Below are 17,597 nucleotides of genomic sequence, written 5' to 3'. Positions count from 1 at the left end.
TTGTTTGCGCAACAGAGGGGACAGTTGGAAATAAGCATAGTGGGCGGGGCCTATGCAGATGAGGGATATTAATAAGGGAGAAGGAGGAGATGCCTCGGGAGGATTTTCACAAGGTCATTAAACACATCAGACACAACTTATTATTTCAAGCAGAACATTTTATATGTCTTAAGGTTTAAAAACACAGAAGGACTCTGGAAAATCTCCTCTCACTTCCTATACGTATTTCCACTCCGCTTAGGTTCTCATACACATTCAGCTTATATACACTGGCATGGCCATTAACCACATTATCCTTATTGTGGCTGTAATTTGAGTTCTCCTTCAGAGCGCTGGACATGGTTTCACCTCAGGCTTGGCAGAGCTCTTTCCATTCATCCAAACTAAACAGTGTTTGGAAACTGTTTGTGTTTGTAATTTACCTGCTTGTTTTAGTAAGAGGGCTTACATTTGGAAACTCCTCTTAAATATAACAAACTTGCACTACCTGTTCTGAAGGTAAATCAAACAATAATAAACAGGCAGAGACGTAAAGAAAATATCTGGCTTCATTTAAACGTGTAACGTGATCAGGAAAATGTCAGAAAAGGGTCAAATACACCTTTTAAAGACGCTTACATCCCGATTATACTGAGACTGACAGAAGACTGACAGCACTGTTTGCTTTCAGACGGCGTCTTGTGTTTTTATGGACACAGCGAGGCCCACTGCAGATGAACAGGATAAGAGCGTGGAGTCTGCTCTGTCTGCCTCCTTCTTAATGCATTGCATGTCCTGCAGGCAGAAGCCACTCACCACCGTAATGTGTGGTTATGGGAACACTGAGCGCTCCTGTAATGAGATTTTCACATTCAGTCCAAGCAGTGGAGACAAAACTGTTCCCATCTCTGGAAAACGGAGCCAAAAAAGTCACGTCAGCCGGCATTTAAAGTTTCTTTGCTAGAAAGACACATGAAGCCACAGGAGCTGCAAACTGTGCTCGTTTCTCTACAGTGTTGTCCGTCAATTACACGTAATCTCTGTGCAACAAATATCTGTGATCAATGGGACAAGATTTTGGTCATGGAAGTGTTCTGGTTTTCTGTTGGTAGCCCTGAAAATGTCCCAACATTGTCCAGATGGGCTGCATATGTGAATGCAAACAGCTCACCTCCAACTTTATGCAGACTTTTCCCTGCCAGCCTCCTCGTAGTACTGGTGAGCCGATGTGTGCACGCAGCAGGTAATAGTCAGGAACATTCACCGCGAGCGAGTGGGCGGGGCGATGACGTTAATATAATGTGACCGGTGTGAAACCAGAAGAGCGACACAGGATGATTAAAAACACCCGAGGTTGAAGAAGAAGGATCGTTTACGAGACGACAGCAAAGATGTCTGCAGACTGCAGAGATGAAGAGATGCAGGAGCGTCTGGGCAGGTGTGGGGACCGCACTGTACTTGTCTCCCTCTAGACAGACAGGGAAAATCTCAGGAGTGCATGTGTGAAAATTGCTTATTTTTGCTTCTCAAGCTACTAGTCATAATGTAAACAACGACCAGCACACAAAAGAGGAAGTGTCCACCTGGATATGTGTTTGAATTATCCCGATATCTGCCAGCTAAAGCCCAGGATTATTTGCTTCGGCACCCTGTGTCTAAATCATGATGAAGACGACAGCCAGTGGGCTCTGAGGAGAGAATGGGTTATGTGAAGTCACAGCAACATTGTGGACGTCTGCCATGGCTCTGCAACTCCTGCTCTTGCTTTAAATGAGCCAATGCATTGAGCTACCGATGTTTGTTACCTCATCTGGGACGTCATTAGGCTGCGTGTGGTCAACCTGGTCCTGTAGCAGGTTGTTAGCAGTCACAAAATTATCATACAAAGAATGATAAACATGGACACTTCCGTGTATTTTTGTCAGTTAGCACACATTTCAAACTACTGCGTTTCAAATGGAAGTCTATGTTTCCTGCCTATAACACTAAAGCCTTTAGAAAGGCAGGTGAAGAAGTATAGAGCCAGAAAGCTCGCTTTGTTGTTGGTCGCGAGCGTAAGACTTTCACCCAGAGAGAATTTAATTCAAGCTCCATTCGAGACCAGAAATGAAAGCTGTATTTTCTTTTAGTTTCCTTGATTCAGTTTTCAAACTGAAACCACCCTTTTTGTAGATCTAACCGAGTAGTTCTGGTGCCGTAACATAACATGCTGTAACCTTTAAGTCTTCTCAAAGCGTCGGCCAGCAGAGGTAGAAAGCCCTCGTTGTTTGCTACTGATTTGTTGCCTTTTTTCCGGGCCGGACTATTTATCCATTAGTCACCACCGCAGCACCGAAGCTGCTGCCAAGACTTATTCTGGCTTCACAAGCTTCTATTTCAGCACTTTGGTTTGTTTAGCTTTGAACTCTGAAATATGAAGCTGGTTTGGAAAAAGTTTGGTTTGGAGGAGGACGGTGAAAGAGAAGCAAAAGGTCAAATTGCTTGAGTGCTGCGTTGCTGAGCTTTTGTGACTCAACTGGGGAAGGAGAGTTTGTAAGTCCTTTTCAAATCATCAGTTGAGAATCCAAAGTCACAGAGTGGACAGCGCTTTGTTTTCTGGCTGCGTCGTTGTACACAGAGCGGTGCAGGAGCAGCAGCGTGTCAGGCTGCAAACTAACAGTCTCAAAATGACCTTCAGTGTTCATCACTCAGAAGGGTTTTTTTGGGTCCTCTGCAAAACAACAACAAACATAAAACATCAATATTTCTGCTTTTCAGCGGGCACAGGACGTCTGCAGAGGCTGCAGGCTGAGCTGCAGCTTGTTTCCAGCCGCTAAGACCGTTTTTAAGAATATGTCTCAGAAGTTTATACCAGGAGCCTCCCCCTGTCAAAATCAAACAGACCTTGTTAATAATTCCAGTAAAACACACAAAAAAAGCAGTTTGACATTAAAGTTTTCTGTGATGCTCTTAAATGGGGCTTTGGGGGCTGCAAGCCGAGCTGTCGCAAACCTTAACTCAAGCTAAGCTAAAACGCGCTAATGTGTCTTGAAACATAAAGAAAGAAACATTAGTAAGCTTTAAAGAGTTTTAATGAGGCTTTGATAAATGTGAGTCTTAAACATAAAGCATAAAATGTTCTTAAACATGAGTTTCTGAGGTGATTTGTTCAGAAGCTTGTTCACCTTCACCGGAGCTTCATGGAGGTTTTATGACCGACACCAATTGGATTATGTGTCACCTGAGTGTTTAACATCATTAGCCTTCCATCTGCTGTCATAAGTGAAGAATACTTTATATGTTTTCTTCATGTTTGTGTTTGTAAACGTCATCCTCTCTTCTTAACAGACGTACATCGGCTCCATCCTGGCAGCGGTGAACCCTTACCAGCTGCTCCCGGGCCTGTACGAGCGGCCGGCTGTGGAGCGGTACAGCCGACACCACCTCGGTGAAATCTCCCCGCACATTTTCGCCATCGCCAACGAGTGCTACCGCTCTCTGTGGAAGAGGCTGCAGAACCAGTGTGTGCTCATCAGGTAGGTGACGGATCAGCCTGTGTTGTTGATTTAACAGAAGCCAGGATGAAGTTTAATCCAACTCACGCAGACTTTAAGGCCGGAGATATACCTGCTTTTTAACCTTGTGTTCGCGTACACGATTGTTCACATACTTGTCTCTGCACTACGCGTGTTACTGGAGGATACCTCTAGTGGGCGCACCAGAGAGCGCAGGCTGTATGCAACTACCTTTTTTTCGGGATGTAAACAACAGACATGGAGAAAGTTACTGTGATGTTCATTCTGAGATCACAGCAGAAACAGCTTCTGTGTGTTTGGCGGACAGAACACACCGTCTGCTCCGTCCCCGCTCCGTCTCTCCTACATGTTCCCCCGTGCACGGACGTAACGGTCCCGGACTTGTTCCCATTTAGTTTTGCAGGTTTCCACGTCGACTTCTAAAACAGAACTTATCTGTCTGCAGCTGTTTGACAGGCATGTTTGTCTCTGTGCAGAGGCAACGACACATCGTACAGATGTGGATCATTGTGGACTCGGTCTATCAGCTCGTCTTCAGAACTTTCAGCCATCGTTGTCCCTGCGGCTGTGTTGACCCTGTCACATCCCCTCTGCCTCTGCACTGCCTCTACTGTTCCTGTGCAGACTGCATCTCGTGCACGTGCAGTGTTAATTTTTGAGGACGTGCACAGCTGACGCTCCAAACAGATGCAGGGAATGTGTGGCAGCCATCATGCGCACGCAAACGCGTAGTTAAAAGCAAGAATTTCTCCTGCTTAAAGCTGCAGCAAAAGATATCCGTCTCCTTGGGGCAGCAGAAACCTGTAAAACAAGATGACAGACAGAAGTCTTCATAGATGAAAACTTGTGCCATTTTAATACTTTCTCCATCCCTACATCAACTTTTGCTGACTTGATGGTGTCACTGCCCGGTAAGAATATCCGGATCTTTCTTACCAGGGGTTATATCAAGCCATCTAATTGGCTGTTTCTACAAACTGTTGTTGTCTTTAGCCGTTTAACCTCTCCCCTCTGCGTGCCAAACACTTTGATCAGGTTTCAGGTCCCCTGGGCAGTTTGGCTGCAGCTCTAAGGATCAGAGCGCAACATGCCACATCGCACACACTCTGCTACTATCTCCATCCTCTGTTCCTTCCTCACATCCTTCCTCTGCGATTCAAGCAGGACAACTTTCTCAGTCGCTCTATTGTTTTAACAGACAGACGGAGATGTTTTTTTTCCCCCCTCGGGCTGCAAAAGTTATTTTTACACTTAAGAAATGATAATATTTGTGCCCAGATTATAGGAGCGGATGCAGAGGACATCACAGTGACTCTGTGGGAGCACTTGTGTTTGTGGTCGTCGAAGTATCCTGAATACGTGGCCATAGGACTTTATTCATCGCTGTGGGGACACGGGGTCGCTCACAGGGAATCATGCAAAAACACAGTGAATGTAGAGATAGAAGGTGCTTTAAATCTAACTTGTACAAGGAGCTAACTCTGCTTCCTGGTGTGTCTGTGCAAATGAGTTACTAAAACTCTGCAGGGGGTCAGGGTTCCTATGATTTGAGTTTTAGCCTCATGTGGAAACCAACAGATTGTAGAAGCTAGCTACAAACTAGCAGCACAGCGTCCTCCATAGTGTCCAATACGGGATGCACTGCACAATTTTGAGACCTACTCATAACTCTTCCTTCGACAGTTTACAGGATCACACATCAGTCAGGATGTTCAGCAACTCAAATTTACCGACTTTCAAGGATCAAATAATTTCAGCGAACATTTAAGCCACTCGTAAAACTACAACTGAAGCAGAATGAGATAGAACCACCCAGCTCGAGAGGTGTAGGGGTAGCTTGCGAGTCGCGGCTCGTAGCTTCAGGCACTAGTGTTGCACTTTTCTGACAATTAGCTGGCATCATTTTACAGCCCTGTGTGGCCCGCTTTCATTGGCATTGTGGGTAATGAGACACACATTTCCCCTTTTTAAGGTCAGCTGGTTTGAGTTTGTGAAGAAAGCAGAAAGTGAGCAGCGGCTTTGCTTTTACTGTTAATGAATAAGGAGAACACTTAGTGCCAGACGCCGCAAGACACTTAAAGTATCTTAACTGCTTTAAAGACACAATGGAGGCCTTAATGAGAGGATGGAAAAATGCAGGTGCAACAGAAACCATTTTACTGCCGTATGTGTAAGCAAATGATTTGAGATCTGCTGTGTCACTTCTCCACTCAGCAGCTTAATCAGCGGCTATAAACCTCTCTAGCTTCAGACTTTCATGTGCAGCGGACAAGCTAACAACAATACATCAAGTTAGACTTTCATAATAAAACTCGCTGAGAGGCATTTTACATGTAAGAAGTTTTGGATGTGTGACAATATTTAACAGGAGGTCTGGTCAGGTTACGCCTGAAAGCTACGGGGTTATTTTTCCTAAAAATAATAATGGTTTGAGTTTGAATCGGTAGTTATTTACTAAGGTAACTTAAGGTATTTCCATCAGGAGAGACTTCATTTTGTGTGAACAACTATTTATTCACAAGTTTGGAAAGATGAGAAATGTGCAGTGTTTGGAGATTAGACTCTTCATGTTCTCGAAGGTGCAGTGAGGCCGAGTGCAGGATAGGATACCCGCGATGGAGACTGGACACTGGTGGTGGTGAAGAAAGGATGCAGGATGAGCTGAGGAGCTGGACTTGGACACTGATGAGATGGATTGGAGGCAGCTTGGATGGAGGAGGGTCGCAATGATCGAACTGAAACGACAAACTGACAGCGGAGAGGAGGACAGCTTTAGATTTGACAGCAGCAGGATGATTGGTCGACAGAAGTTGAGGCTGAATCTGGTTGGTTTAGCACTTAAAATAGTGGACGCCCATAGTCAGCTGATCACCAGACAGGAAGGACAGAGAGAGGGAGAGCAGGGATGTTGCAAAAGGCCGCAGACCAAGCTGCAGCATTTGACGAGTCAGGAGCGAGAGCGGGCTGTCCATGAACCGGGTGTCTGATGTTCATTCATGCTGAGTCACTTTAAAGGAACATTTGGTGACTGTGTTTTGACCTGAATACTTGTTATAGAATATTCCATGCAAGGTCGGGATGACTAAAAGCAGCAGCAGCTGTGTGTGCAGTCTCACCTCACATGTTTCCTCGGGCTTCCTCCTGTTCAGCACAGAAACCCTTTTGTCCTGCAGGATGCTGGTCTGTGGGAAGAATGTGCAGCATGGCGCGCACACAGCGAGGCGTAAACACAAACATGTCATATTGTGGTGGATGGAGGCTCCGAACCTCACAATGCTGCCATTCTGTTTGCAGAGACGTATCACAGCTATAGATCTGCTTTGTGTTTGTCCTCATCCCACTGACTCCTCCAACTTTTCCTGCTGCAGCAGGCAGATTTCCCCCGAGGGCTCTGCAGCCTCATCTCTTTATTATTCTGCAGTTTCCCTCCTGAACTCTTGTGTTTTTCTAACTTTGCCACAGACCTGGAGTTTATGAAAACTCTTAATTCACCGCAGAATCTGTAACTTCGAGAACAAGAAAACACAAATTTGGACTTGTAGTTTTTTCCATGAGAGCAGCAGCTGCATCACATGAATCCACGCAGGCCAGAGAGGACAAACCACAGACCGCAGGCGTGACCTTTAACTGTGGCCTCAGCTCAAACTCAACCTGATGCTTTACTGTCTGTGTCTTGGAACCCTCAGTGTGTCATTGAGTCTATTCTAACACACTGCAAGGGTTCATTATCCTCTTCTGAATCTCGTCATGTGTGTCTTTGAGAAAATGTCGAGGTTGAAAATGTCTGCTTTTGACTGTATTGTTGAACTCTAAGAGAATATTGTAGGCTGTGGGTCTTCATCTGACTGTTAGCCTGTTGTACCAGCAAGTTCTCTCTTAGATGCAAAGATGTTCAAACTTGCTAGTTTGATACTGAAGCTGCAAAGGTTTCTGGTTGCAGCTCAGAGACTTGAAGTTAAGTTTCTCTTGTGTAAAGTTACCAGAAATATTCTCCAAGAAAACAACTTTCTGTGTACCTTGTTGTCTCTTGTGTCCAGTTGTTTTAAACAGGTTGATAAGCTAACAGGCTAACATGAACATAGCTAACGTTAATCCTCAAACATAAACAATAAAGTACAGTATATATTTATTAATACCATTGTAATATAAGCGTCTAAGGTCAGGTTTAACCGGCTTTGCTGAGTCTGTTACTATGTGTTAATGTTATGTTTATGCTAGTTTGTGTGATAAATATGATAATAAACATGTAACGTGATCCATCCATCCATCTTTTCAGACTTTGAGTTACGTCAAAGCGTCTTTAACAAAGACTACTAAGGGAAAGGTTTAAGTTGTAACTTCTGCTTAATTTGGAGGCATTTCAGCAGCACCTGTAAAACGTTCGCAGCACGTAAACTATGAGGTCAGTTAGAAACTTTGTTTGCATGTTTGAACATGCAACTTAGTGCACAAAATAAAGTTGTATTTTTGAAGATGATTGTTTTATAGTGATAAAGAAGGGCAGCAGGTGGCTTCTTAGAAAAAATAATTGGATCAAAAACTGATTTTATCTTTGTCGAGAAAAACAGGTTGTCTCATCTGCCAGCTGACAGTCAAACAGAAGTGCCAGCGACAGGCCTGAAACATGTTTTCTAAGGCTGCTGTCACAACTAAAGTCTGTTTGTTTGATCCGAATCAAAGACCACACGGTTACAAAGTTGCATTGTGCCTCCAGTTTGGTTTGTGTTCACACGGCAGCTTTAACCAGCAGACCAAAAGTTATGATGCTCGAGGAAACTGCTCTCTGATTGGTCAGAATTTCCACGTGGGAAAACTCCCTGAAGCAAACAGAGAGAGAGAGAGAGCACACTGCCTGGCTGCGTGTCTGTCTCTGCAAGTGTCAACACCCGTTTACAACCCACAATGCACAGCTCTGTGGTTTTCTTCCTGTTTTAGGTCCTACTTTAAGTCGATTATGTTCTCCCCTGAATCGAACCGGACCATGGTTCGTTTGGAAACAACTTTTCAGGCCGACCACGGTCCAGATGTTTGGTCCGCACCAGAGTTTGAATGCGTGTTCTCACCTGTCCAAAAAGTCTGAAAACCCAAACCAAAGGTGTCAGGTGTGAAAGCAGCCTTATACCGTGTGTTTCATCATGCCCGTCATGAAGATTAACAAGTGTAAGACCCCACCAGCAGCACATGTCAGCAGCAGGTCATCAGACCTTCACTGATCAATGTATGCCGGATGTGAGACACGACTGCTCTTCTTTCACTTCTTTTGACCCCAAATTAGCGAGAGTCACTTTTTCCCCTCTCTTTGACTTCTTGTTAGTGTTTCACCACCTACGCGTTGTTAGTCTGCTCTTAATTGTTGCCCTCGAGCAAGGCACTAAACTCCAGCTGCACCTGAAGATGCAGTCCAGTGAAACTTGACCGAAACGTTTCACAGCAGGGTTTCAATCTTGTAAATGTTTGTGAGTTTGACACCTGAAGCTAGACTTTGCGTGCAGGATCACTTTAACACTGAGTCAAAGTGCTGCCCAGCTGCCACAGTACGTGGTCTGCTTCTCAATGATCTCTGACACACAGACTCTCCCCCTGCCGGTCCCCCGATAACACCAAAGCCATCTCAGAGCGGACCCTCGTAAAACATGCAACATGGAAGAACCCCCACCCACACAGAGAGAGGATCACTTCTTACAGAGTGTGTAAGTGTGTGTGTGTGTGTGTGAGGAAGAAGGGCTATAAATCGCGAGCTGGCACTTTAAGGCGAGGCAGGAAGCTTTCTCGTCAGATTTAGGGATTGTGGGTAATCAGATCCAGGCAGAGGGAGGCGAATGAAACAGGAGCTGCAGTAAAAGAAGAGGAGGAGGAGGAGGAAGGCGTCTGCTCATTAACGTTCATTAATGTTCATGAATGCCACTCTGCGTTTTCACTGATGCAGATACCTGCCTGCGTCCAGCCTCATGATTTTAATGGAAACCCTCCTGTTGGGTTTTTAGCTGCAAGAACTCGTTCTGAACCACCAACGAAGAAACTCCTGGAAAACCTCCAAACCTTTGTAGCTCATAGCTAATGCCACCATGGCTGCTTTTCTTCTGGATAATAAACAGGAGACTCAGATTCTAATTCACATGTTTTATGACCCAGTAACCTGCACTGGTCTGGATCTGTTGGACTGGTTTGGGCTTTTTATGAACACCAAACACCTGGAGACATTGGACAAAGACTGCATTTTGCAGGTTAGAGAAAAATACGGTAATCGAGAGATAATCTCCCATCATGCTCCTGGTGACTATTTACCAGAAGAGTTTTATGACCACCTTACACCAAACAATTCAGATGACAGGAGAAAATCAACTCAAACATCCCCTGATTTCACGCTGACATTGGAAACTTGTCTGCGACCTTGTGACCACAAAGTTGTTGGTTTAAGGCTGGCATTGGTTTCATTGACGGGAAGTCTTAGCTCTGTATCATGCAGCAAGATTTTGGACAATAGTGTTTGTGGCAATTGTTTGTTTTCACAGTTTCCACATGATGACATACCTGCCAACATTAGGATGTGAAAAAGAGGGAGGTTTTCTGGGGTATAGTGATCTGGTCAGCCTCAGACAGGCCGCGCACAAGAAACGTGCCAATGCTGCAGGATCCCCTCTGTGCCTCAACGTTTGGCTTGTGTTTGGCACAGTTAGCATGCTTGCTAAGTCAGTTCCACACCTTACAAAAAGCATGGTATGTATCAGTGCGGCTAGCGGCAATAAAGGGGAATTTCTCACACCAAGTGGGGTTACATTTGGAGGCGCATTTTTTCTTCTGTTTCAGCAAGCTAAGCGGTACAGAGGTAGCGAGCCGCCGCAGCAAGGAGTGACGCATACGCACGGCAGGTAGAGTGGTTTGCGCATGCTTGCCGCTGCCTCCAGTTGGGTTGCCAGGTCTTATGACACATATCCCACATAGAGGTTGAGGAACACCTGCTTGATTGGTATCAATGTGAAAGAGGGAGAAATTACAAATCAGGAGTAAAGCGGGAGAAGGGGTTAAAATGAAGGGGACTCCCACCCAAATCGGGAGTGTTGGCAGGTCTGTGATGATGCCCTCGTGCACAAGGCCAGATCCATAAAGAAGTACTAGTTTGTTGTGGAACAACTTGTCTGGCCTGTACAGAGCGATGACCTCAACCCCATCCCACCTTTCAGTTGGAGCTGGGATAAGAGCCGGACCTCACAGCCCAGTGTGGACCTCACTATTAATGTTTGAATGGAAGCGAATCCCTGCGACCAGGTTCAAACATCTGGTGTAGAGACTGAAAGCAGAGAGCTGGAGGCTGTCAGAGCAGCACGCCCAAGGCTTCATAATGAGGTGTTAAATACAGTAAAGCATCTGGGCACATACTTTTTGTCATATCCACGACATTTATTTTAGTTTGTTTATGACGCATGCTTTAAAGCTTCCTTCATCTAATCCCTCTCTGATTTTCCACTGTTGTCTTTCCGGAGATAATAACAGAAGAACAATATCGAGTTTCATTCTTTGTCACGAAAAAATAACAATCAACAAAAACAATTGTGTCCAAAACAGCCCAGATTTGATGGAATTTAAGTTGTTATCCTGCAGCCCCCCCGACCCAGCAGTTTGCCCCTGACCTCCTGACCCCTGAGGTGGGCGGGAGGTCAAACTCAAGCCTCTGCAGCCTAGTTAATCACTCAGGCATCTGGGGTCACAAAAGCCCTGCAGCAAAGCCCTGTAAAAACATACCTGCGAGGTTGTCTCCTGGTCGTCTGCACCGGGAGTCAGATTAATAATTTGACTGAAGTGTGACCAAAGGAGGGAATGCATCACAGGAAAGGAAGAGAGCATGATGGGAAGGAAACACAGATATTCATGTTGTTGTTTACGTGAAACATGGGAACTGAACTTTGTTTACTCTTTCTGTTTGTTTGTTTTTAGAGCTGATCTGTTTTAGATTTTCTTTTGTTTAAAGTAACTTTTTGAACATAGCGCGAGGAGGTTAGCGTAGCATAGACGGAGGCTGCAGTAGGAGTGTGGCGGTGGAGACCGATAACGAGGAGAGTTGGACGTGTCCTAAGATGCCTTCTGAGGCTGGGCTGTAGGGCTACGGTGGCCTTTTTAGGACACTTTAGAGTTGACTTTTGAGCTCAGATGTGCATTGACATTAGTTTAAGCTGGACTTTATGAGCCCGAGTCAAACTTAGACTTTGATTTCATGATAAATTAATTTCTTAATGTATGTTAGTCTGAATGAGTTGAAAAATCCGTCTGATCATCTTCATTGACATAAATGTGGTCAGTGTATTTAGAGTTCATTCAGACCTGACAGCTCTGGTTTGGACTTTCTGAGTAAGTCCGTCGTTATAGGTGAGAACATGCATCCGAACTCTGGTGCGGACCAAACCACCGGACCATGGTCCACCTGAAAAGTCCGCTTCGAGTCAGGAGAGAACCGAATCAGAAAGTAAACCCTGATATAGGAAGCAAACAATAACAAAGTGCATTGTGGGTTGTTATCGGATGTTGACGCTTGCAGAGCCAGGCAGCAGGATGAGTAGAGGAGAGACGTGAGGGAGCGACGAGGCAAGTTTTCCCACGTGGAAATTCTGACCAATCAGAGAGCAGTTCCCTCACGCATCAACACTTTTGGTCCGCTGGTTAAAGCTGCCGTGTGAACACAAACCAAACTGGAGGCAAAATGCAGCTTTGTAACCGTGTGGTCTTTGATTCGGATCAAACAAACAGACTTCAGGTGTGACAGCAGCATTAAGGGTTTTCGTCTCGTAGACTCGTAGCTTTATTTTGATATTTCAATCTAGACAAAGTTGTAACAGCAACAGACCAGAATGTCTAGAGTCTGTCTGCTTGTGAGGCTGACAAGTTCCATCTTAACGACTTGTATCATCTTTTCTTTATTTTCCTTAGGCAGTGAGGAACTTTGAGATCCTTTTCCTCAGGTCCTTAGAGGACCCGATGCCAGCTGAAGTGCCGTGCTTTGATGGAGTTTTTTCTCCTTTCACTTCTCGTCTCAGTTTCTCCTTCCTGCTCTGAATCTCTCTCACTCTCTGCCGCTCTGCTCCTCCGTACAAAAGGCCCGAACTGTGGGGGCAGTTTATCCTGCAGCCTCCCTCCTTTCCTGCCTGTGGGGGGGGTTATACCTTGGGTGGCAACAGCATGTGGAGAGCCAGAGATTAGTACAAAGGCAGGGTGCAGTGGAGTTGTATGTGTGTGTGTCCTAGTTTGGGTAAGTTGGCATGCAGCCAGAGGTCTTTTAAATGAGTTACACTGAGCAGCCCTTTCAGATTCGGCCGTCACTGTTGTCCAAGCTATTTAAATGAGTTACACACACCAAGCCCTTTAAAGAAAGATCCTACCCCTTTAAGAAAGTTAGACCCATTCTTGGAGAGAGCCACTGGCCAGATCTGTGCTACTGTTTCTCTTCAGATGGGATGAAGTCCCCCCGAAACTGGAGCCTAAAGTCCCTCACAGAGAAACTGCCACCCTGAACTCATCCCGACATGTCTGAGAGGAACCGTGTGTGAGAATGCTAATGTCTAAATCAGTCAGACAGGACTTAACCCGACCAGCTCCCAGGTACAAAGACATTGTGATACCTGATTGAGTCTTAGCTTTAAGTCAGTTATTCTGTACAGAAATCCACTAAAATTGGTGTACGACTGACGTTCTCGTGAGGGTGCACACTACAAGATAATCAAGCCGATTTTGGGTCTGATAATCAAGGTCCTGATGTTCTGATGGTTCTAAAGACGATCTCTGATTTTACTTTCCCCGATCTGCTCCGAAGAACGTCGTGGCCACATAGATTTCAAATTTTAAACATGTCGAATATTTACGATCGGATATTTAAACTGACTCAAGGAGGAAGCACAACAGATCGCGCTGTAGCATGTACGGCCCGCGTTCACGCCTTCTCCACCACTTCATCCACAGTTTGCTCTTTTTTCTTCCTGAATTTTCAGTAAAAAGTACAAAAACTATCATCACCAGTTCTTCCTGCCCGTCGCCCGCCATGTTTGTTTACTCTGAAGTCTCCTTTGAGCGACAGGGATTTAGTGAGATTTCCTGCTGTGAGAGTCGGACTCTGGTTGTTGGTGTTAGAGAGGAAGAAAATAGATAAGGGCAAAAAATCTGAGTAAAACTATAAACATTTTCTTTCCCTTACAAAAGTTAAGATGACGTATTACACTCCAACATGCAAAGTTGCAACATTTAAGATTCAACCACCAAGGGGCAGAAACTTCAAGCCTATTCATTTCATGAGGCCAAATATCGCAAATTGCTTCATTTGGATTTATGATCCGAGCGACACCCTTTAATTTGGATGAGGAAAACAAAACACCTGGAAAACATGGAAGAAGCTTCAGACAGAGCAACAGAGGAAGGATCCCTTTCCCCGGGTGGTCAGACAGGAAGTAGACGTGCAGAGCAGACCAATGTAAAAAACACTATTGACCATCATAGATACAAACGGAGCGCAGTACTTTCAGGACGAACTGAGCTTAAGCTTTTGGATCTGCTGTTGAAGGCAGAGAGTGAAGATTGAAAGCAGGTGGAAAAAACCACTGCCAGGATATTGATCTGGTTCTTTGAGGAGAGAAAGCAACAGAAATGTGGCTTCAGTTTGGAGAAACAAAAGCACAAACTGTTCCACCGGATTAAGATAACAGCCACCAATGATTTCCTGTACGTTGCTGGTTGTTTATGATAATCATTCCAAGGTGTCATAATTAAAATGACAGTTAAATGTTTGAAGATGCTATAAATGCTCAGTCGTCCTGTACGGAGCGTCTGAACCGCAGCTCGTCCTGTCCCAACATCTGTCCACATGTGCAGCGGTCACGTCTCCGGCTGAAGCCAGACACGCTGAGAGTTTACATTCCCTCCAGTCCTGTTTTCTGTCCATGAGGAATGTGCCTCTGACCCCACGTGTATGACCCTGATGCATGACATACAAAGTTCAACTTTACTTAGGAAACATGTCGCTGAAACACGTGTTCTGTCCCAAAGACAAACGTGGGTTCCCTCCGGTTACTCTGGCTGCCTCCCACAGTCCAAAGACATGCTCGTTAGCTTCATCGGTGACTCTAAAATTACCCGTAGGTGTGAATGTAAGCGTGAAAGGTTGTCTGTCTCTGTGTGTCCGCCCTGTGATTGACAGGTGACCAGTCCAGGTGTAACCCCGCCTTCCACCCGATGACAGCTGGGAAAGCCATCAGCCCCCCGCGACCCTGAACAGGATGGATTTTTGCTTTATTTCCAAACACTTGCTCAACAGTTTGTTAGATTCCACCTGCTCCCTGTCAGAAATGATACTTTTATGAAGGAGGTTTGGTTTAGAAATAACTTAACCACTAAACTGGACACTAAGCACCTTTCTATGTCATTAGATGAGTTTTCAGTGGTGAGAGACAGGAGATGTTTCTCACAGTGCTGTGAATAGATGGTGTGTACCTCAGGCTTCTGAACGCCCAGGGAGGAGGAAATGTATGTCTGTTGTATTATAGTCCATCCATATGCTTCTCATTCAGGAGAGTTCCCTCAGCCTGCTGTCAGATGTGTTACCTGCACATCGATGTATAAAACAAGGTCCTGTTTGGTGTCAGTAATCTGTGCTGTGGAGATGTCGATGGAGGGCTGTGGTGCTATCTCTTTCTTTGTGTCCAACTGGACACTATTGCAATAGTTTCTCGGTGCGAAAGACAAAGCACTTCCTCACCGTTACTCAAACAGTCTGAGCTTCAGGTGGACGCCTACAGGAAGAGAGAGAGGGAACAGCCTGGATATTCTTCAGGCTTCTCACTTCAGCTGGAGCCAGCCAGCCAGCCATTATCCAAATGAAGAGTTGTGTTCCTAAAATGAATCATGCTTACAGTCATGAAACGTTTACAGACGTGAAAATCAAGAAGCCAACATTAAGATGCCACAAAGAGGATTTAAAACGACCTGCTGCTCAAACTTAACATCACATGACAAACTAAAACAAAACCGCTCCCAAACCGTCTGACACAGCAGCTTGTTCAGTGGCCACACTTCAAAATATGAAGCTACGGGGCGTTATTAAGTTAAGCTGTGTTACTAACTTACTAACATTACTACTTATTTAAACCTCAAACCTTCTTAGAAGTCCTTACTTTGAACCTGAAGCTAGCAGGCCTCTCACCAAGCTCCTGTATTTAACGAGTTGGGAGCGAGAACCTGTTGACTAAAGCTTTTGTTGTTCTTGTAGCTGTTGTTAATGTTTACGACCACCAGAACATCTTCTAAAGGTCTCTGTGTGTTTCTATCACTGTGACGGACACCTGTGCTGTGAAGCTGCCTGCTCGTGCTGATTGATGCGTCTGTTGTGGACCTGCCTAATGCTCTGGAGTTGCTCTCTGTGTCAGTGTAATGAGTTCACAGGTTAATAATTAACGAGTGCAGCCTGAAGCTCACGCTGTGCGGCTGTGGGTTGCCAGGTTCGTGTCTAATGTCACCAGAGATGCGTGAGGTGGTTCCTCAGGCTTCGTGGTGTTTCCTGCCCACAGAGTCATATTTCGAAGCGTAGGGTTGCAGGCCAAGCTGCAGTATTCGATGTGTTGATAGTGAGAGCATGTTGGAATTCATTCTGTTGTTAGCTCGTGAAAGAAAACAGAATTAAAGCTGCAGTAAACATGTATTAAACTCTATGTGGGGCCATGAGGTATTCAGCACACACTCTGGAGTAGTTTTAATCATGAACATTTTGGTTTCTACCAACTCCTGAAAAAATTACCTGTCTCTTATGCTGCTAAATCCTCCACGAAGCTCAGTGTAACTGCGTCTGTCTGCTGTGCGGTGCTGAGCAGGTTGTGAGCAGGTTGTGAGCATGTTAAATAAAGCTCTGTCCCTAAAACTAAAACAGTGAGCTAAAGGAGGTAAGATGTAAACAATATCTTTGCAGTGCTGCAAACAACACTTTTCACATTCAACATTCATCCTTCCTGCTCTGGGTCGCAGCGGGGCTGGAGCCTATCCCAGCTGTCATTGGCGAGAGGCGGGGTTACACCTGGATTGATCGCAAGTCAATCATATAAAACAATAAGTGTCCACTAACAGTGTTTTTTTGCGCTGGAAGCGGCCACAACCTCAATTTCAGAGCGCTTCTCGGCAGTGCTTACTGTTGCTAGGTTACGACAGTCGTCTGGCAGCACTTCCTCTTGCCTTGGCAGTGCTCTGTATGCTTAATATTTGCTTTTATTCAAGGACATTTAACAAATAAAACATATAGTGGATAGGAATAGCGTCTTGGCGTTAGCAGCATCTCTACACCTGGAAATTGTACCCTTGAAAAAAGGAAAGGATTCGCTTCTCCTCCGCCATTGTCGTTGACAAAGTTGATATCAGAAGTCCCGCCCCTTCTTGATTATGATTGGTCAGTGAGGGAGAAGTGACATTGACGAGTGCAGCTGTGTTCGGAGAGTTGAACTATTTTCATCTGAGGGCACAGTTTTACTCTGAGGACGCTGAACTGTGCTGATTTTGTATAAGCGCTGCCTGCACCACAGTTAGTGGACACAGGCCCTAACACAATATTAACAAATCATTTGAAGCATTATTGATTTTAAAATGTTGATTTAAAGTTTCAGAGATCAGAGACATAAAGCTACGAGGTTCATTATTCCTGTTAAAGGAAGTTTATACGTTTTAAAGTGCTTGCTGATTGGTGAATGGATGTTGTGTCCCTCTACATGATACAACAAAGAGACCTGCTCTATTTGTAAAGTGCTCCGAGATACGTTTTGCTGTGTTATGTGCTATATAAATGAAATTTGATTGATAGATTGATTGATGTATCGACAGTTTATCTGTATATTAGCGGTGATATTTTCTCGATGGTCTTTTTTCATTGTTTGTTGTCTGTCTTAAATCTGTCCATCTTGTACCTTACATGTTGTTTTGCTGTCTGAGTAAATCTTGTTTGCCTTTTGATAGCATTCTTGTTCCCACATTAATCAGATTCCACTTCAGTTCCACCTCGCATGTTTTCTTCTCTGCGAGCCTTACGTTCAGTTCCCATCATGTTTATCCTCAGGTGTTACTTGAAGGTCTGCTGGTTTGCTGTTACATGCT

The 17,597-nt window shown here is 44.9% G+C and overlaps 1 protein-coding gene across 1 annotated transcript in view; it reads left to right on the top strand.

Moving 5' to 3' along the window:
- The window catches only part of myo10 (myosin X), a 122,103-nt gene that overhangs the window by 67,016 nt on the left and 37,490 nt on the right, over positions 1 to 17,597 (top strand). Inside the window, exon 4 of the mRNA XM_069684645.1 lies at positions 3,307 to 3,494. Coding sequence (XP_069540746.1) covers positions 3,307 to 3,494 — 188 coding nt within the window. The remainder of the gene's footprint in view (positions 1 to 3,306; positions 3,495 to 17,597) is intronic.

This window comes from Semicossyphus pulcher, unplaced genomic scaffold (genome assembly GCF_022749685.1).
Source record: "Semicossyphus pulcher isolate SPU_LCO1_2020_fin unplaced genomic scaffold, fSemPul1.0.p SCAF_7, whole genome shotgun sequence".
Lineage (NCBI taxonomy): Eukaryota > Metazoa > Chordata > Actinopteri > Labriformes > Labridae > Semicossyphus > Semicossyphus pulcher.
This window is presented reverse-complemented; position numbering and strand designations above follow the sequence as displayed.